This window comes from Phaethon lepturus, unplaced genomic scaffold (assembly GCF_000687285.1).
Source record: "Phaethon lepturus isolate BGI_N335 unplaced genomic scaffold, ASM68728v1 scaffold29217, whole genome shotgun sequence".
NCBI classification, from domain to species: domain Eukaryota; kingdom Metazoa; phylum Chordata; class Aves; order Phaethontiformes; family Phaethontidae; genus Phaethon; species Phaethon lepturus.
This window is the reverse complement of record NW_010554516.1, coordinates 25,252-46,350: the sequence shown is the minus strand read 5'-3', so window position 1 is coordinate 46,350 and position 21,099 is coordinate 25,252. Positions and strand designations below refer to the sequence as shown.

Below are 21,099 nucleotides of genomic sequence, written 5' to 3'. Positions count from 1 at the left end.
AACAACCCAACCCTCAAACCCAGAAGGCAAAATATCTAATGCTTCCATGTTTACACATTTTTACTTCATATGTTTTCTTTATCATTATGCTTTGTTTCCATCACAATAAAATTAGTTATTTTGTATCTTCCCTTTCAAGTTAATTGAAAATTGTTGGAACACACAAAAATTGCAAGTAACATTAAAATGTGGGGCACTCCAAAGTGGGAAATGTCAGAATTAAGATTTTTCTCTGTATTATCCCCCTCTTGGCCGTATACATTAATTACACAGTCACAGCTTATAATGTTTTTATTTCAGACGTGCCCTGCCTTAGTCAGTGCACAGAGCACACCATGCTTAAGAATTAAGTTGGGAATTTATGTAGTACAGTATCTTGTCTATTGAATTGATTGTCTTAATGTATACTACAGTGTGTGCAATTATTCCTGTGGTAACGGCATTTAGAGACACTATCAGAAGTTGGAAGTAAAGGTAGGGTATGTGATAGACATTAATGTAGCAAAAAAGATCCCCTGCTCCAAAAATTTTCCAAGCTAGACATACAAAAGAGCTGTGGGTTAGAAAAGAATAAAAATTGATTTGCCCAGGGTCTCGTCCACTATATTGGCCACATGAGGAATTAATGCAGCTCTGGCCATAAATCCTGTAGCTCAAAAGTCAATTTCTGGACCAAGCGTGGTTAAGCTGGAGAGTTTTTCTTCCAGTTACCTTTGCCCTAGAGTGCTGGATTATTCTTTGCAGGAAGAAAGCAAGAAGAGCAATTCAAACTGCTGATAATGCCCTGGAGTTAGATCTGTGATGGATGTCACACATTGTCACAACATAGAACAGCCCCCCGAAATTAAGAAGATACAACAGATCTGAATCTCACTGCTTCTATACCAAATGAGGCACACAGAATATTTCTGTGCCACACTTGGAGCTTAATTACTTTTTTATACATTACCAACAACTTCAACTATATCCTAGGCCTCTCCTTTGACAAGGGAAGTGGCAACATTTTTTAAATGAAGATTTTTTACAGATGATAGAACAGCCTGGTTGCCAGAGATACCTGTGTTTATACCATCAAGTTTTACAGCTTTTGCCATAGAGCAGTCCTTTCTCTAATGGACTCTTAGCAAATTTAATTGTTCCCTTTGATGGTTTAACATTTGTACATTTACATACACACAGATACAAATCAACCATGGGATGAAATACTACCTGCATATATAGACGAGGCTATTCTTGTAAACACACGTTAAAGGAAGGAACTTCACAAAACTCCTTTGTTACTACAACTGAATGACAAAGAGGACTGCACTAAGTTTTGCTCATGTGAGTGGCAGGCTTCACTTATGACACTCACATGACACCTACAGAGTGCACCCAGCCAGGGTAGACCATCTTTAGACTCTTCCCTCCACATGTATTCATATGTAGCATCAAGTGACATTTTGAAAGCAACACAAAAACATGGTCTTCCCAGATTCCCTAGTCTATTCTGCAGCTACCTCTAGCAAGCAGAATGGCTGGGGTAGCAACTCATTTCAGACTTAAAACCAAGAATCTGTTCTTGTATGTCTTTGGCATGTCATACTGGAACTCTCAATGTTGACAACTCACATGGGTACAGCCTGCAGCTGCATCCCACATATTCTGATCCTCTTTCAAACTCTTAATATAATAGGGTCTCGAATACATTGTGAGCAGAAGAAAACAACCCCCCACGTTCTATTTTGGTATGTTGAGCCTAAAGTCTATTGGCTGGGAGCTGTCATCAGACATGACCATATGTTACTCAATGGTATTACAAGTAAATCCTAATTGAGTGCAAATTATGAAGATTAAAGTCACCTCAGATTTAGCTGTATTATGTTGAGGCAAATGTATTTCAAAGTCCTGTTTAAAATGCTGGCAATTCTTAGCACAGAAATTAACAGGCTGTCATTACCTTGGATTTTATGAGCTGTTCTAAATGTCTGGAGTTCCTTGTTTGGAGCCCTTAGTCATAGAATGTAAGAACAGTCCTTTGCAGCCCAGACTGAAAAACACCAAACACAATGTATTGTCAACAACTTTTGAAAAATTATTAAATATTGATACAATTAAGTCACTGAAGAATCTCCTGGTATAAGCTTTTCATAAATAATGGTAAAAGACTGGGTGACTGCTGTTCTAATTTTGGTTAAAATCAAAGTTTTGCATTTAAGTAATCCACTGTCAGGATAAGCCAGAACCAGTTTATAACAGGCAATGTATTACCTTTGGAAGCAATTAACTGCCAGAAAGATCTTCCTTGATGATTGAAGTTTATTAATGTTTCATAAGAGGGCTGTGAAGTAGGAAGGAGCTGAACTTCATCTATTGGTGCACTTCGGATGATGCACTCCATTTTAATGAGATTAAAGGTTTAATGCAGATAAAAGATTTTTATCTGTTCAGGGCACCTGGATTCAACACAGGGATTTCAGTGTGATTCACAGAGAGTCATCGGAGAGCTACATTCATCTTGATTGATAAGAGCTTCTGACTTCTCTCCTTCTTTTCTATTCCATACAAAGACAAAATGATCAAGACACATTTTTTCCTGTTTTCAGCACTGATCATGTGCAGCATACTTGCTGAGGAAATCTTTCAGCCAACTCTAGTGCTGGACATGGCTAAAGTCCTTCTGGATAATTATTGCTATCCTGAAAACCTAGTGGGAATGCAAGAAGCCATCGAACAAGCAATCAAGAGTGGGGAGATCCTGGACATCTCGGATCCAAAAATGCTGGCCAGTGTCTTGACAGCTGGAGTGCAGGGTGCTCTGAATGACCCAAGACTGGTGATTTCCTATGAGCCATCACCACATGCAGCTCCCAAACAAGAAGCTGAGGCTTCCCCCACTCGTGAACAACTCCTGAGTCTTATTGAGCATGTGGTCACATATGACAAGCTGGAGGGCAATGTTGGCTACCTGAGGATTGATTATATTATAGGACAGGAAATTGTGCAGAAAGTTGGAGCTTTTCTGGTGGACAAGGTGTGGAAGACACTGATAGAGACATCTGCCCTGGTGATAGATCTTCGTCACAGCACTGGGGGACAGATTTCTGGCCTTCCCTTCATCATCTCATACTTGCATGAAGCAGACAAGATGCTGCATGTTGAGACTGTATACAATCGTCCCTCCAACACCACCACAGAGATATGGACACTGCCAAAGGTGTTGGGAGAGAGGTACAGCAAAGACAAGGATGTCATTGTTCTGATCAGCCACCACACCACAGGAGTGGCTGAAGATGTGGCTTACATCCTCAAGCACATGAACAGGGCTATCACTGTTGGGGAGAAGACAGCCGGGGGCTCACTGGACATCCAGAAGCTGCGTATTGGCCCCTCCAATTTCTATATGATGGTTCCTGTGTCACGATCCGTGAGCCCTTTGAGTGGGGGTGGACAGAGCTGGGAGGTGAGTGGGGTGATGCCATGTGTGGCTACTGAGGCAGAGCAAGCCTTGCAGAAATCTCTGGACATCCTGGCAGTGCGCAGAGCAGTGCCTGGCACTCTAAGCCACCTCATAAACATATTAAAGGACTATTACAGCTTAGTGGAGCGTGTGCCAGCACTGCTACAGCACCTCATCACCTCTGACTTCTCTTCTGTGCAGTCAGCAGAGGACTTGGCCACCAAGCTCAACACTGAGATGCAGACCTTATCTGAAGACCCCCGCCTGTTGGTCCGAGTCATCATGCCAGGTGAAGCTGCTGCCCCCCCTGCTGAGAAGCCAATTGCAGTGGCAGCCAACTTACCTGACAATGAACAACTGCAGCATACCTTGGTGGATACTGTCTTCAAGGTGTCAGTGTTGCCAGGCAATGTTGGCTACATGCGCTTTGATGAGTTTGCAGATGCCTCTGTGCTTGCTAAGCTGGGACCTTACATTCTCCACAAAGTGTGGGAGCCTCTCCAAAATACAGAGAACTTGATAGTGGACCTACGTTACAACCCTGGGGGCCCCTCCTCCTCTGCTGTGCCTTTGCTACTTTCCTATTTCCAAGATCCTGCTGCTGGCCCTGTCCATCTCTTCACAACCTATGACAGGCGCACCAACCACACACAGGAGCACAACAGCCAGGAAGAACTGCTGGGCCAGTCCTATGGGGCTCAGCGTGGCATCTACCTGCTCACCAGCCACCACACTGCTACAGCTGCTGAGGAGTTTGCTTACCTCATGCAGTCCCTGGGCCGTGCCACGCTGATCGGTGAGATCACAGCAGGAAGCCTGTCACACACCCGTACCTTCCCTCTGCTGCAGCCTCAGCAGGGGATAACTCATGGCCTAACTATCACAGTTCCTGTTATCACCTTCATTGACAACCATGGGGAAAGCTGGATGGGTGGAGGAGTTGTGCCTGATGCCATAGTGTTGGCTGAGGATGCACTGGAGAAGGCTGAAGAGGTGCTAGCTTTCCACAAGAACATGGGACCACTTTTGGAGGCTACCGGGCAACTCCTAGAGGCTCACTATGCCATCCCAGAAGTGGCTGGTAAGGCCAGTGCTATGCTCAGCACAAAACGGGCCCAAGGAGGTTATCGATCAGCTGTAGACTTTGAGACATTGGCTTCCCAGCTTACCAGTGACTTGCAGGAGGCCTCAGGGGACCATCGGCTTCATGTCTTCCACAGCCATGTGGAACCAACACCAGAAGAACAGCTTCCCAACATGATTCCCAGCCCTGAAGAGCTGAGCTACATCATTGAGGCACTCTTCAAAATTGAGGTGTTGCCAGGCAACCTGGGCTACCTTCGCTTTGATATGATGGCTGAGGCAGAAACAGTGAAGGCCATCGGGCCCCAGCTGGTGCAGATGGTATGGAATAAACTGGTGGACACGGATGCCATGATTATTGACATGAGGTACAACACAGGTGGCTACTCCACTGCCATCCCAATACTTTGTTCCTACTTCTTTGAGCCTGAGCCTGCGCAACACCTCTACACTGTCTTTGATCGTAGTACCTCCCGCAGCATAGAGGTGTGGACTCTCCCCCAAGTCACCGGCAAGAGATATGGCTCCCTCAAGGACATCTACATCCTAACAAGCCATATGAGTGGCTCAGCAGCTGAAGCTTTCACTCGCTCTATGAAGGATCTACACCGAGCCACAGTTATTGGTGAGCCCACAGTAGGTGGTTCCCTCTCAGTGGGCATTTACCGGGTTGGTAACAGTTCCCTATATGCCTCCATCCCCAGCCAAGTGGTGCTCAGCCCAGTTACTGGCAAAGTATGGAGTGTGTCTGGGGTGGAGCCACACATCACCGTCCAGGCCAGTGAAGCCATGGCTGTAGCTCAGCACATTGCCAAACTGCGTGCACGGGTGCCACAGACACTACAAACTGTAGGCAAGCATGTGGCAGATAATTATGCCTTTATGGACATTGGGACAGTTATAGCATCCAACCTCACCAAGAACATCAACAAAGACAATTATAAAAGGATTAATACAGAAGAGGAGCTGGCCAGGAAGGTGACTGCCAACTTGCAAGCTCTTTCTGACGATGAGCACCTGAAATTACTCTACATCCCTGAACATGCCAAGGACAGCATCCCAGGGATCATACCAAAACAGGTACAGTACTTTTGTACCCAGCTATACTGATGCCAGCTAGAATGGGAGCACTGAGTCAGATATCTTATCTGTTTCTAGCCAATATCATAAACCCACCAGGACTTACCCATACCCAGAAGAGAAGCCAGGGCCTGAGTGGGTTTTGGAGGCTGAGCTCCCTCTGACAATAAGGCAAGTCAGGGTAGTAGCTTGTGGTAGTAGATGGTAGCTCTGGATACACGCATTTTGAGAACAATCTTCAGGCTGTGCTTCATGGTTAGAGGGAAGATACCCCATTGTCTCTGTGACCCCTCTCTTTCAGTGCTATGGTTTTTCAAGCTGTAATAAATTAATGGAGAAACCCACTGGTTACAAGGCCAGTTTGTAATTTAAGAAACATCTGGTTGGACCAGAGTAGATGCAAACACCCGCAAAACATGCAGCCACATACTCTTTAATAGATTTTTTTATATAAAATTGCTGTACCTGACTTCTATTACACCAGAATAACAAGCAACTCCTTTGGTAGTGACAGTGGAAAGTTGTTCTGATTGTATCTCATGCTCAGCATCAGACGGTTTCCCAGTGACCTAGAAATACTTTGGAAGAAATATCTGGGTGGAAGTTAGGTGACCCCAGGGAGAAATTGATTTTTAATAATCTACTTTTTCCCTTGCTGTGTGGTTTGCATAACAGTCTGTGCTTTGTTCTGAGCCTGGGTATTTATACACTGGTCTGCCTTGGCAGTCTTTCTTGTTCATTGTTGTGATGGAGGGAGCTCCCAGGAGCATTTGTTAAAATTCCGTCTTCAAATTAAAGGGAGGGTTAGGATAACCTGATCCCTTTCTTGGATGGAGTTAGCTCCTTTCTGGCTACTGCTGTAGCATTGCTATCAGAGACGTCTTTTCTCCAGGGACTCATAAAATTACTTTTTTAAGGGAATGCATTTGCCTTTGCAATGAACCAGGGTATACCAAGTGTCAGGTAACTATTAAATGTTTCCTGGGGGAGGAAATCTGTGGGCTTCCACCCTCTGAAGTTTTTGGCATGCATCATTTAAAGTGGGCATGACCTTTGTGGTATTATCTCCAACACTAAGGTCAAGGACAAAGTCTAAGCATTGCCAGGGGAGGGCATTTTTTTCAAGTTCGTTAACCAAGATATGCTGGCCCCATTCTTACCTCTAAGCTTAAATGGAAATAAGTAATTAAAGGATTTTTGTATTCCATAACTCTCCCTCCTACATTTGCTAGGTGTAGAAAACTTCACTCTAAAGATGTTTTTGACAGAGCTTCCTGCTAAATTATTAGCAACATATCAGTAGCAATACGTCATAATTTCTCCCCATTCTACAAAGTGGGCCAATCTTGCAAATTTGTCACTGTTTTCACTGAAGGCTGTTAATGGATATTGTTGGCTATTTTTCCTTGTTCAAACCTTACTTACTTTATTCCAACCTTGAATGTTGGGAACAGGATGTACAGGACAAATATCTTATTTGTCACATGATGTGAAATTCTGACCCTGACAGAACTAGTGAGGAAATGTCATTATACTAATTAACACCTCTGTTTACCTCCATTCTTTGTCAAGCAAATTGATTGGAAGAGGTCAGGGATATATCCATAAGAAGGAAATCACATCAGTGTGGATGAAAATCAGGACAAACGTGAGATTTCGTCAAGGGGAAATAATGTATAAATAGCATAGGAGAAGCACGGGTCTCTTATGAAGCTAAAATAGTTTCCAAAGGTGTATGCATTCCTTCATAGTGCTTGATGAAATTGGGAGGCAGAGAGAAAAGAGAGTGGTGTTAAGATATTTTAAGGCAAAAGGGAGTGAGTGAATGAAGATACTAAAGTCATTGAAGTAAAGTCTTTTCCTTGTGATAGAGGTAAAAGAAAATTCACGTATTCCACAGAGCACTGGGCAGCAAGAGCACCTTCATTTCCGGCACCTTCATTTCCTGCCTTGCTTTTGCAGGCCCAAGAGGGATGCTTTCTATGGAACATTTCAGGAACACCCCATACCTATACAGCAGAGCGCAAATGCCTTAAGATTACAGTGAAGCTTACATGATGGCGCTAATTTAATTTGTAATTTTTTTTTTTCTGACAGTTCTATACATGGACATAGTGGCTCTTTTAATCTCTATCCCATTTATGCCTCAAAAATCTAAGCTACCTAGCTTCCAAGCCACCCTCTCCCTTGGCAATAGGGTTTTCTTGATAATGACCTTGACAGTGAAGCAGATCCAGCACAATTAAATGAAAGTGATGATGAATAACTGCAGGAAGGATGGGATGGGACATAGGAGACAGACAAGTGAAATGTGTGTAGACCTTTGCATCTGCTACACTAGAATAGTTGCTGAAGCATAATAACAAGGTAGTGAATGTGTCCTCTATGACAGCAGCAAGGTCAATGCTAGCCCAAGTTGTCTGCTGTATAAATGCCATTTTCCAAAGTCAGACTTCCCAGAGGCAAATGTTGTATATATTATTTGTGATTCAGAAAATAGCATTTTGCTTATAAGGCAGAGCTCTGTAAACTTGCTGATGTGCAGTTTAATAATCCCTACTTCTTATTCTTCTGTTTGCTTCTCTCTCCCTCCAGTCATACTTTCCTTTCCATATTGAAACATTTGTGTTGATGAATATCTGAGTATTGCAGACTACCTATGGAAAAACTGATGCCTGATTTTTGCAAATGTGTTATGTCAATTTTAAGTGACAAGCATCTCCCTGAGTGACTTTTGGCCCCTTGATAATGCCCAAACGCTTTTAATGCAGTCTTCGCACCTAAGAGAATTTTTGTGTTAATGTTTTAGGTAAGCAGCTGAAAACTATGATCAGAGTAAAAGACAAAAAGGAATCCTTTATAAAGAGAAATTGTTCCAGTATTTGAAGTCCTCCTGTTCCCAGATAAATAATATGTATCTATAGCAAAGTATTGTACTTGCTGAAGGAGGCAATCGTTACAGATGTTTCACCAGAAAGGAGTATAGTTCGCTTATTTATATATTTGCTTCATTAATGAGTGAAATCAAAATGCTCAACCTCAAAGTGTCAAGATAAATAACCAAATTGCTACTTCTATTACTAATAGGTGGAAAAAAAACTGTTGCAGGCCCATAAAATGCTGATTTATATCAACATAACCACAGTAAAATCAGTGGGACTATACAAGTTTATGCAAGCCAAAAAAGTCTCGTGTTTAACTCTCATTGACCCTTCATTTTTTGCAATTCATGCTTGCTTCTTGTATTTGCTGCAGAAAAGAATATGACACTTTGTTAATCACTTCTCTTCTTTTTCTAGTAACTTGCATCTTCTGATCCTGATACTCAAGCTCAATGCAGCTACGTTTGCAGCTACAATCCCACCAAAGAGATCCGTTTGTGCTCTTTTTTTTCCATTGCTGTTAATATTACAGTAGATTTGGCCATTAGTTTTAAGGATTTTCAATGGGTTTTGGATGAAAATAAAAATTTAGCCATGAATCATGTTTTCAAATTTTTCTTTCAAATGTAATATTCCGGGGCATTGACTAGAAAATAACTGCTCACTGGCTTGCGATGAGTATGTTACAAGCTGTGTATTGTCAGAGCAGGCTTACACACCGCTGTGCAGTGCTGCCCTTCACAGAGTGAAAGTACAGCTTCTCACTCTGCCCTGCACTCCCTCAGTGGGGACTGAGAGCCTTAAATAACCTCTTTTAATCCTTTCCAGAGCACAATCCCAGAGGGTTTCAGTTTTTGCTTGTGGTAACCCCCGCATTCTGACTGTCTTGGTGCAATGGAGGGCAGGATTAGAATTCAAAGCTACAGTTCTGGAAAAACTGGAGAAATGATGTGTGAAAAGCAGGATGAGGTTAAATAAGAACACATGCAGGGTTCTTACACAGTTTCTAGGGTGATAGTAATTGACTGAACAACTCTGGGAAGTCCTGTAAAAAAGTATATGGGTTCTTCAGAGTTCATAAGCTAAACACAAGTCAATAGAGTCAAATTGTTGCAGTAACAAATAATAATCGTCAAACTGGAATGGATAAGGAGGAGTATAATCAGTAAGACATGTGAAGTCATCTGACACATTCAGCTCTAAAGAAAATTCAGTTAGAGTATACTGTGTGCAGTTTGGGCAATGCTTTTCTGGAAGGATGTGGGTGAAGTGGGGAGACAGCAGAAAAGAGGAACAGGAGTAAAGAGAAGACTAAATAAGAGTCATCTTGAAAAAGTTTAAAAGATTTGAGTTGTTTATTACAGAGAGAAGAAAACCAAGAGGAGACATGAAAACAGTCTTTAGATACGTAAGAAGCTGTTTCAAATATGAAGAGAATAATCTGTCCCCTTGTCCATGGTAAATAGGCCAAGAAGTAATGCGCTTAAACTGTAGAAAGTACTGAACTTAGACTGTTTACACTGTTAAAAACATCTTTGTAATAGTAAGGCTAGTGACGTACTAGACTGGATTGTCTGGAAATCACCCAGTGAGATGGGTATTTTTAAGAGCAAGTGAGAATTGGCTGTCAGGGTTATAGCTGATCCTGCTCAGTCCTTAAGCTGGTGGATCTCCTAGGATGGATGGTTCCATTCCAGCCTGTGAGGGTACACAGGGAACCCAAATGTTATTCTAAGAAAGAAAGGTGCAACCCCGCCACCCAGCCCGCAAGATCTCATGGTTCTTAAACCAGTCTCAGGATTTGCAGTGGCACAAGGGTGTTGGCTGATAACATTTTAACAGCTGGCAGCTGACAGCATTAGCAACCTTAATGGAAATCAGAGTTCCATTACAATAGTCAGCACAAAATTAACTATGAAAATACAGTTTCCATCTAAACAGACAAAACAACTTAGGGGAGAGGTGAAAGGGGGGAAAAGAGGGAAGAGAGGCACAGCTGGAAAAGTAGTTTGTCCATGGTTGAGGTATATGTCAGTAAGAACTAGGGATGAAACTCCATGCATGAGTCCCAGGGAAGCATTCTAGGTCCTATTTTTTGTCACATCACTTGTTCCAGTTAGGCCACTCACTTGTGGAAGGAGACTGCAGAATAGAGCTGGACACCCTATATAGTTAACGAAAAACAATTCTTCCTCGGCTTAAGTGGTGTTAGCTTGGAGGTCCTTTAGTCTAGCCACATTGCTTATAGTGTTCTTACTGAAGCACCTGAGGGTTTATATTTAACATCAAGTCATTTGTATGTAAACATTGCCTGACTGAGCAGCAGGATCTCACTTTCAGCTGCATCCTGTCCTAGCTTGTCCTTGGCCTGCAAAGAGAGCCCTGCCTTCCAAAGGAGAGCACACTGTTGCTCTCTGAAGCTAGACTTACCTCCTTAGGTACCAGCAGCACATGGCCCATGTGCCAGTGTCATGAACCCGCAGTTTTATAGGATGGTCACTCTCTGCTGTCAGTCCCAGCCTCCTCCCCTCTTTTGCTTAAAAATTAGGAGGCTTTCCCCACCTCCCCAAAATGACATTCTGAGTGCTTTTCCTCTGACTTCTGGTCTTAGACCCTCTAGAATAGATATATTTTTATAACTTTTCCTGAAGCCATGAAGGTGAAGAAGAGCTTATTTGAGACCCTTCCATATTCATTTTACCCCATAAAACCTGAGGCTTCAACAGCAACCTGCCCACACTGAAATCTGTAATGAATTTCCAAGAGTTAACAACACTGCTAGAAAGTACTGAAGTCCTCAGTGAGCAAAGATGTGATGCAGCACAGTAAAAGAACAACTAGAAAAAAAATTACCAGACATAGACAAGGAGGTTATTTTTAATCAACATGCTTATGGGTATGCATCTAGCAATTATTGTTGGAAACAGAGCTAAGAAACCTATGTGTTCAGTTAAAATATCATTAGTAAGTGGCTGAGAGTAACACATCAATTTTATTTGTAGATGTTACCAGTGAGCAATGATTTTTTTCTCCTGCGGGGACCAGTACCTCTGAACTGGATATAAGCTCTGTCAGAATAATGCAATGCATGCTGGATATATTCTTCAAAACTGTGATTTGTTAATCCAAGTACAGCGAGCAGATCAAGTAGCATTGCTGTCACTGGGAAGTGGATTGGAAATGACAAACTCAGTAATGAGGGACTGAAATGTTTACAGTCCAGATACAATGGTTATTTTCATAAGGTACAGTGAGAAAGAAAGGTACAGCAAAGGTCTCAGTAGTGTTTGCTTTTACCATCAGATCAACAACTACTGGCCAACAGGGCTTTTAAATTAATGTTTGAAATTTTGGCAATTTTGGCATACAGAAAGCGTTGAATGATGAAGAAGCCTAGGGCAGCCAGAAGTGTGATATAGTGGGTAATTTTCCCACAGCTAAAGGTAAAGCGCTTGAGCTGTGTCAAATACAGCTGCATTCACACACCTTGGAAACCCTCCTTCTGCTGTGGCAGACCTGCTTTTGGCAGGAGCGCAACACCAGGCCAGAGCACTACTTGTAGGGCAGGAGATTGCCTGATTCCTCTACAGTTGCAGAAAGCCCAAATGCCTCCCAAATTCTGCAGCATATTGCAGGCTGGGAGAGCACCTTTTAGCACAAGGCTTACTGCTGACTCCTTGTTCTTTTGGGTGTAAAAGTATGGATTGTCTGGGACTGAGCTATTGCAGAGGGCAATTGATTAAAAAGCAAGTATAAAATCATTTTCACAGTAACTCTGAGGAGAAAAGACCAAATTGCTGAAGGTCACATCAGTCATATATATCCCAAAGCCTTATCTCCTTAAGCTGAAGGAGAATCTTCCATTTTGAGACACATGCATGCCAAATAGAAGTTTATCAATAGGAGCAGGCTATGTCTCAATGCATGTAGGGGTTATTAGGATAACTTTATTAGCTATACATTGCTATTAAAAAAATGTCTGGTGTTTAATAACATAAGCTAAACAAAATGAAATTAATCACAGCTTAACACGTGAGACTCCAGGCACGTGGCCACCATATAAGAGATTTAACACATGTCTAACTCATGAGCATCCTAGCACATGCCCAACACATCAAGTTCCTCACTGTCACAGGGGCAGGCTCATTAAGAGGGGCTGGAGCCAACCTCACCTGTAGCCAGCAGCTGTTTGTCATCTGAGGCCAATCAAGAGATTATAAAATCCCAAGTGCCTTATTTAGAAAGAACTGCTAAAGGAAGCAAGTGGGCTTAGGTGGCAGGCTTGGGATAGTGGCCTATGCTGTGGGCTGGGGGGATGGTTCTTGTAGCCTTCTCAGCCTCTTTGGTCCAAGGAAATTCCTGGACCATACGTCAAAAAATAAACTGAGCCCTGACAAATAGGTGCCTGATCCAGATTCTGAGCATGCTATTGATGCACCCTATTCTGGGCAAACAATGCAGCAGCCAATGCTAACCTATCTTAATATGCAAAAATCTTAATATAATTCATTATGTTCTTCAAACATGGCCACATTCCTCACATATGTCCCACCTGGACTAAACTTGACCCACATAATTCTTTTTAAATCTTATGCCAAGCTATCAGTGCCAGCAAATGATTTGTTTTGTTTTTCCAAACTCTTTTCAGATCCCTTCTCCAGAAGTATTTGAAGATCTGATTAAATTTTCATTCCACACAAACGTATTTGAAAACAACATCGGCTATCTGAGATTCGATATGTTTGGAGACTGTGAACTTCTAACCCAGGTGTCCGACCTACTGGTAGAGCATGTTTGGAAGAAAATTGTTCACACAGATGCATTAATCATAGACATGAGGTAAACCTTTGAATGGCAAATAACCAAAGCTCTTTCAAAACAGCATTTTATTTGTAACAGTGTATTAGCTTTACATGGCTTACTGTCCTGTTTACAGGCTAACATTGCTGGGATTAAATGAGAAAAGGAAAACAGCCAAAGAAAATAATAACAGTCTGGAAGTATATCTCAAGATAAATTGTACCATCACTTGAGATGTTTAGAACTGAATAGGCAAATTTAGGGAATATGTTGCAGAACGCAATCCTGGATGTCACATCTGTTTTCTTTCTCTGATTTCCTTCTAATCTAACTCTGCATATGCCTTGTATTAATTTTTTACATATATACATATATGGCTTAATTAAATCTTGTACTGCAGGCAGCGGTCAAGTGATTGAACAGTCAAAAACAGACCCTGCGTAAGGCTGTGTTACAACATCTAGTTTGCCATATCTGCAGTGCTAAATTATCCTGGGCAATCAGCCCTGTACAGAATGACCCTTGTGCACAGGGCACAAAGGTGGCTTAAAGGTACTGTAGCACTCCTAGACCCTGCTGCAGTAAGCTACAACATCATATGCCTGCTCTCAATTTAGGATTCTGTTGGACACTCCAGTATGTCAACAATGCTCCAAATCTTAATCTCCAACAAGACAGAAGATGGCATCCATTTGTTTCCAGCTATCAAAGCAGACGTGGCACTTTGGGATGTGGTTTAGTGGGCATAGTGGTGTTGGGTTGATGGTTGGACTTGATGATCTTAAAGGTCTTTTCCAACCTTAATGATTCTGTGATTCTGCGAATATCACAAATATACATTTCCCATACAATATTTAGGTAAGTCATTCCCTTGTTTTGGTCCAGAGCTAATGTTTGTCAGCCCAGAACATTACAAATATCAACTAAAGAAAAGAAGGCCGTTGTAAGAACTTGGTTTTAATGCACCACTTCTGTCCATTGCCATCATGGGGCTCTCAATATTTGGTAATCTTCTTAATATTCTTATGGGATTTGCAGCATGTGCAGGAAAAGATGAGCATGGCGATGACAGCAGAGAGAGAGATCTCACTATGAAAGCACAGAGGAGGCAGGGCAGCAACCAGCAAAACACACCCATGACAATTAAAATTCAGCAAAAGCACCACCATCTTCAAATAGACTTGAGATAGGACTGTGAATTTCCTCTTTCTTGCTCCAGTTTTCTTCCAAGCTAAAACTCATATCAGAGACAGGGGCAGTAAAATAGCAAAGGTGAAATCATGTCCCAGGTACCAAATGGTCTCATTGTAGTTCTTTTCTTGGGTTGCTGTTTTTTGGGTTTTTTTATTTAACGTATTTCCAGCACACAAAAGACCCAGTCTCTGAAGGCATATAAAAGAGAACCCCAAATGTTTTACCTTTTGAAATTCTTCCTAAATCAATCTTATCATTTTAAGGCAAGGCTGATAATTTCAATTTTGCATGGAATTAACCATAATGAATAATGTTTCTCATCTTACAAGTTTCCCTCCCTGGAACAGCTGGGTCACTCATGAACGTCATATTTTGATAATTTCAATTTTACATGGGATTAACCATAATGCACAATGTCTCCCCCCTTAATAGTTCCTCTTCGTGGAACAGCTGTGCCACTCGTGAACTTCATATTTTTAACTTTCACAGCATTGAGAAGAGACAGTGATAAACTAAACAGCCTCCCTAATGTCACTCAAGAAGTATGCAATGAAGGAAGTACTTGGCTCCAAAAATTAAGTTAAAACTCTAGCAACTGCTCAGTCATTATTACTGACGAAAGTTTCTGCAGTTTCACTGTCTGCAAGAGAGTCCCAGGAAGAGCTCTGCAGCATTGCTCTAGCTGCCTGCTTGCCACTCACTTCAGCCATCGTGAGTGGGACACTGGTCTTTGCTGGCTCTCGCTGCCTCCGGGCTGTGCAGCAGCAGCAGGACCTCCTGGCAGCACACCACTACCTGGGACACACTGAAGAGGCTTATTTCGGTTCTAGGCAGTCACAGTGTGAATCCTGCCGGATAAAGAGGTAGCTTCGCTCTTTGGTACAGAGGCCTTCTGGATTGTCTAATCCTTTTCTGGACGTGAAAAAAAACTTAGTTATGGACTGGACTGAACAAAACTCGAGCAGGTTTTTGCTGGAATGTCTGCGCCAGGCACTCCTAACATCGGCTGCAGGAAAGCACTGTATCTATCTCCTCCTAGTGAGCAAAGTACAAATATTTCCAGTGCTGTATGTGCTCTAGTATTAGTGAAAAGTGACAGACAAAAAATAATTTTGTATTCCATTGTGTGTATTGATAGCAGGGGTTCTCCGATGACACTTAGGCTCTTCAGTGAATTCAATCTTCAGAGACTGGTGTGAAATTAAACTACAACCAAAGTTTTCAAAAATGACTGTCCTAAATGAAGCAGATAATGCAATCTTTAGGCACAAAAAGAAATGGCCTGATCTTATAAGGTGCCAAACACCAAGTATTCTCATTGTGTGCAGCAGGAAATAAGAACACGACAGTTCTACAAACATGTTGCTTAAATTGGGATTTACATACTGGTGTTTAGGTGTTTACTCATGCTGCCTGTGTCAGTAACAACATGGGTTATTCAGAGTAGAAAAATAACAAGAATCTGGTGTTTCTCTGCAGATTAAGAGTCTTTGCTTACTTTCTGATTTTTTTCCAGGTTGAATCAAGAAAAAAATAGACCATTCAGTTTTATGCTTGCTTTTGAAGTCAGTTGTGGGCAATAACGGTCCAAGACTCTTAGACAGGATTTTGCTTCTCTGATAAATGTGCAAATGCTGACAGGGGAGAATTAATGTAAACGTATCAAAATGTAGCAATAGGCCCTTTCAGTACTGATGTTAAGGAACAAAACAATACTTGGAAAGAAGATTTACTGTCTGCCACAAATTTTGACTTGTTTCCTTAATATTTATAATTTTTGAAAAGGTACAATATTGGAGGCTCCACCACTTCCATAGCAATCCTATGCTCATACTTCTTTGATGAAGGACACCAAATTCTCTTGGACAAAGTTTACGACAGACCCAGCGACTCAGTAAAGGAAATATGGACCCAGCCACAGCTCAAAGGTAAAATGACAGTTTCTTTTTAGAGCAGCTTTTCATTTCAGATGTCCTTCCTTGTATATTTTGAAGTGAGCCATTAGACACCATAACTCTTTTGGTGAAAGCACCAGCCACAATTAGCTCAAGCTGTGCAGTGAATGTGAAAACAAAAATGTGCATTTCAGCCATGTCCCTCAATGCCATCTACAAATAAGAGTTTATCGCTCCTAGGAATGGGGTATGTTACGCACGGAGGTTTGTTAACTGGTCCTCAGAAGTGTAGCTGAATAGTGTACAGCAGTTGTTACTTGTTGCTTTTAAACTTTGCCAAAATTAAAAATAAATCCTGTGCTTCCGATACTCACACATAGTTTTATATGTGGCTCCTTACTTCCACCTTGTGTAATCCACAGTTTCAGTAGATGAAAACACCCACAATAATCCAGTTTGTCCACGGAATGCAAGAGAGAAAGAAAAGCACTAAATTTTGCATGTCTGAGTGAGTTTGGAGCATTTGGCAATGTATCACACCCCCCCACACACACACACTTTGCACCGCTGTTCATGGAAGTTGAAAGGATGCTGTAGCATGCAGAAACAGCGCTCTGCAGTGCTCATAAAGTACAGTTAGAGTGCTAAGAAACCTTAAACATTGGTTTTAATTCTTTGCTCCTTTAAAGTTAAGACAGTACCAAAAAAAGTGTCACAAGGGTGTCTGCAATTACTGGCTTGGAGCATGCTGAAATGGTTAAACTTTGTCACAGGCTGCAGGGTCCATCTATTTTCCCAGGCAGTCAGAGGTGGGCTGTGCTAAGGGGTATGATTACTATGGACACATTCCAGTTCCCATCAAAGAGAACGAGCAGACTCATATTAACTTCAAAGGAGCTGGATCTGGTCCTGTATTATATATATCTACTGTGAAAAGGGTCTTCTAATGGATATTACATCTATAGTGAAATGAGAAGAGCAAAGATGGTGTGAAAATTAATTACCATGCTATTGGCTCCTCTCTTACAGTTTAGTATGAGAATTATATGTCGTACTGTAAGTTATCTAAAGAATGACATTTTTAGAGCAGTTTAGAGTAGTTTTGAAGTTATCAGGTCACAGTAATGATGCACTGGCCACTTTTTCAAAGGAACTAAGCTCTCAAAAAGTATCTAGCAAGTCCAGATATATTGAAAATAAGGTGCAAAAACCCTCCTACTCCTGTCAGCTGGTTTATATAAGAAAATGAGATAACTTGGCTCAGATCCTAATAATAAAGGGTTATTTGTTGAAGGGTTTGGGACAAAAGCCATGCAACAGCTTCCATTTATAGACTATAAAAAGCCTGTGGGAAACCACTATAATTATAATTTCATAAAGTGCCGCCTGCATAGTTTGCAGGCCGAGCTCTATGACAGCTATGTTCCTAGAGTAGGGATGAGAGCGAAAGTGAAGATGGAGCTGGCTGAGCTTTGAGTGTTCCTGCTGGAGCAGTGGAAAATAACACTTTCCTCACCTTCCTATCCTACTCCTCTAATGGGATCTAGAGCTCCTGTACAAGTCAAAGCCACAGAAAAGCCAGCAGTGATAACCATGAGCTGGCCTCCCAGCTGCTGGAGCTCATAGCCAGAAACTGATGGCACAAGAGCACCATATAGGGTAACAGTCTGTTTTACAGTATAGAGGCTGGGCTAGTGTAAAAAGTGCTTTAATACCATCACAGGTACAAAGTAAATTTCCAAACTTCTTTGATTGTTAATAGCAGGTAGGGAATGAAGCGTGTTGTATCTTGGCTACTCTTGCTCTATTATGCAAATAGATCTCTGAAAATGGATGCATTTCTGATGCCTTTTGTCCTATCTGGCAGGGGAGAGGTATGGATCTCAGAAGGGGCTAATAATCCTCACCAGTGCTGTGACAGCTGGAGCTGCTGAAGAGTTTGTATACATAATGAAGAGATTGGGCAGAGCTCTCATCATTGGGGAACAGACAAGTGGTGGCTGCCATTCCCCGCAGACATATCAAGTAGATGATACCAACTTCTACATCATCATCCCCACCTCCAGATCAGTCACCTCTGCAGAGAGCACTTCTTGGGAAGGGAAAGGGGTGCTTCCTCACTTGGAAACAGCAGCAGAAACAGCACTCATCAAAGCAAAGGATGTGCTTAGTGCCCACCTGCACAGCTCTAGATAGCCCAGTGGGGAGACGTGCCCCTAGTTCTTAGGGAAAGCAAGCTACCTCCCCACATGTAAACCCTAGAAAAGAGTGTGAACTTCATTTCAATCTCTATGGTCTCTATGTTCCCTGTACATAGATCAAAGTGACTCCCTTTTCAACATGCTGACATTTTTACCCTGTTCTGTGGAACCCAACTCTTTCTGGGCATGGCTGGGGTACTTGGATAATTCACTGGGGTTTCTGGATTCCTCTCCTGTGTTCAAATGTAAATGTTAGTTGTTGCAGTGTCTGTTTTTTAAGATTTAGCTCCAAATCACAGATTTCCTTCTGTCCCTTAGACAATCCCAGCTGTCAGTATTGAATGCATGTGAACCATCTCAAAGCATTCACGTAAAGACAGAAAAGGCACCTCCACTCCTTTGGAAATTGTGTTCCTATTTATACTTCTTAAAGAAGAATTAACAGTAGTTGGGAGGGTCTGTATTCCAAACTGCAAGAGCTATGTTTAGTCTCTTCTCCATTTCATCATTTAGATGTACCAAAAGTAACGATTCCCAGTCTGTCAGGGTTGTCCAGACTCCTGGTGTTTCTTAGGTACATGCCTGCTTCTCCCCTAGTATCTGGCAGAGGGATGGGGAATGAGCAGGAGAAAGGCATTACATTGCCTCTTTCACCCAGTGCTCAGATCAACAGACTCAGGGAAAAGAATCATATGCTTTTACTTAAGGCTAAAAACAGGTTGCTGTCTGTCCTGCCCCAAAGACAAGAAGCAGCAGAGAAACAGCCTTTGCGCCCTGCTAACAAGCTACTTGTTAAGTAATGGTGTATTCCAGGGCAACTAACAGAGTTAGTGGCATGAGCTTCATCAGTGCATAACATTCCTTGTCTTTTTTACAATTCTTATCTAACCATCTGTCTTTGTGATTTTTTAGCAATACATGTAACACTAATACAGATTTCAAAATCTCTCATCTCTACAAAATGCCAGATGTAAGGTAATTAAGTTAGGAAAATGGTCCCCCAAAACTCAGTCAGTTAGTCTGTAGGAGTTACACATTGCTGTTTTCTTGTTCATTTGTAAGTTACTGCCGTTTTTTTTATAAATTGTGCTTAAACATCTGACTGCAGAGAATCTTTTTCAGTATTTACAGGAAAATAATTTTAACAACTAAATAGACCTTCCATCTTTTTTACTACTCGTTTGTCTTACTAACTACACTCAGTGCGATCACTAACCTGGACTCTTTTGAGTCATTTTTGTGTTCTGATTTTTATGCACTAGCTAGTTGTTGAACTTCTCAGTGTTGTGAAAAATATTTAAATTAATTAAAACTCATACAGGATTTTGTGTAAAGTGATGTATGTATGAAGAATATTAAAGATTCTTAATATGGAAAAGACAGGAGTAGTCAATGAATGAGTAAACAACACTAACGTATTTCTTCTAATGTCTTTTAAGTCTCTTTAATACCTAAATGATCCAGATATACTTCCTTGTTTTCCTAAACACAATCAGTTGTGCTGTCATGTACAAACAATAGTAGTTGTTAAACCCAATATTTAAAAAACTTTAGCCATCCATTCAAGGACCAAACGCTATACCGTATGGGCACAAATAGCAAATAATTCCTTCCCATAGTAATATGGTAAGTACTTATGAGGAATAAATATGCCTAGAAATTGGAATCCAGCTGGGAAAACAAACAATGAAGATGCATTTGCTGATGAGACTATTTGAAATCAGTAGTGCTGTTAGTTCACTGAAGTGATTGAGTTCACTGGAAAATCAATGTGCAACCTTGACAAATGTTATTAATTGACAAAATATTATTTACTATTTCATAGGTCATCTACTGGCTAATTGGCATTGGAACTATCAGGCTTAACAAAGGCCAGTGTGTTAAAAAACAATTTTTTCCTGCCTTCACAAGTGCTACGTCATCTTTATTCCCATCTCAATAAGCTTAGAACCTGGATACAGTGTAGTGTAAATTGTGTTAGATTGTACTTTTTGCTCAAGGTAGGATCACAGGAAACATTTTGTTTGAAGACACTGAAAAGACCGGCTTTCTTATCTCACGGTGGAGAGGTAACAAGCAGGACAGGTGAACTATATCCTGTCCAGTCTCACTTTAATATAGTGAAGTTGAAAGGAGGTAAATTCAGAACAGACAAAAAGGGAAATGCATGTAAGGACAGAGCCTGCAGGACTCACTGAGGCCAGTGGCATTGAACCTAGTGAGATTGTACTGTTTAGAGGTACCAAACACTTCTAGGTCATCTGGAATTATGATAGGTAACAGAACTTCCCCTGAAACCTAAACCTGCACTTTCAGTCCTAAAGCAGATCTCTATCATCCATGTGGTCAAGAACTTGCTTTTTTCCCCACAGCTGCTTTCTGCATGGATCTTCCACCTTCATCTACAATGTCAGGGAAGACTTAGGTCCTGAGCAGTATGTCCCACTTTGTATGTATGTCCCCCAGATTTGGCTCCATCTGGCATTTTTGATGTTTCTAGTGACAACTAAAACTGTGAGCTCAAA

General features: G+C 41.5%; 1 protein-coding gene across 1 annotated transcript; it reads left to right on the top strand.

Annotated features, from left to right (window-relative positions):
• Positions 1 to 2,487: 2,487 nt before the first annotated feature.
• RBP3 (retinol binding protein 3, interstitial) lies at positions 2,488 to 18,586 on the top strand. The gene is made up of 4 exons (XM_010291886.1): positions 2,488 to 5,602; positions 13,133 to 13,323; positions 16,264 to 16,406; positions 18,241 to 18,586. Exons 1-4 carry the CDS (start codon positions 2,555 to 2,557, stop codon positions 18,567 to 18,569), a joined length of 3,711 nt encoding a protein of 1,236 aa, XP_010290188.1. The 5' UTR covers positions 2,488 to 2,554; the 3' UTR covers positions 18,570 to 18,586.
• The last annotated feature ends 2,513 nt before the right edge of the window (positions 18,587 to 21,099 follow it).

Excerpts from the sequence above, each read along its gene's own strand:
- RBP3 (XM_010291886.1), top strand. The coding sequence starts at position 2,555 with ATGATCAAGACACATTTTTTCCTGTTTTCAGCACTGATCATGTGCAGC. Across the intron at positions 5,603-13,132 it reads CAGGGATCATACCAAAACAG|ATCCCTTCTCCAGAAGTATT; the intron begins GTACAGTACTTT and ends AACTCTTTTCAG. Across the intron at positions 16,407-18,240 it reads GACCCAGCCACAGCTCAAAG|GGGAGAGGTATGGATCTCAG; the intron begins GTAAAATGACAG and ends CCTATCTGGCAG.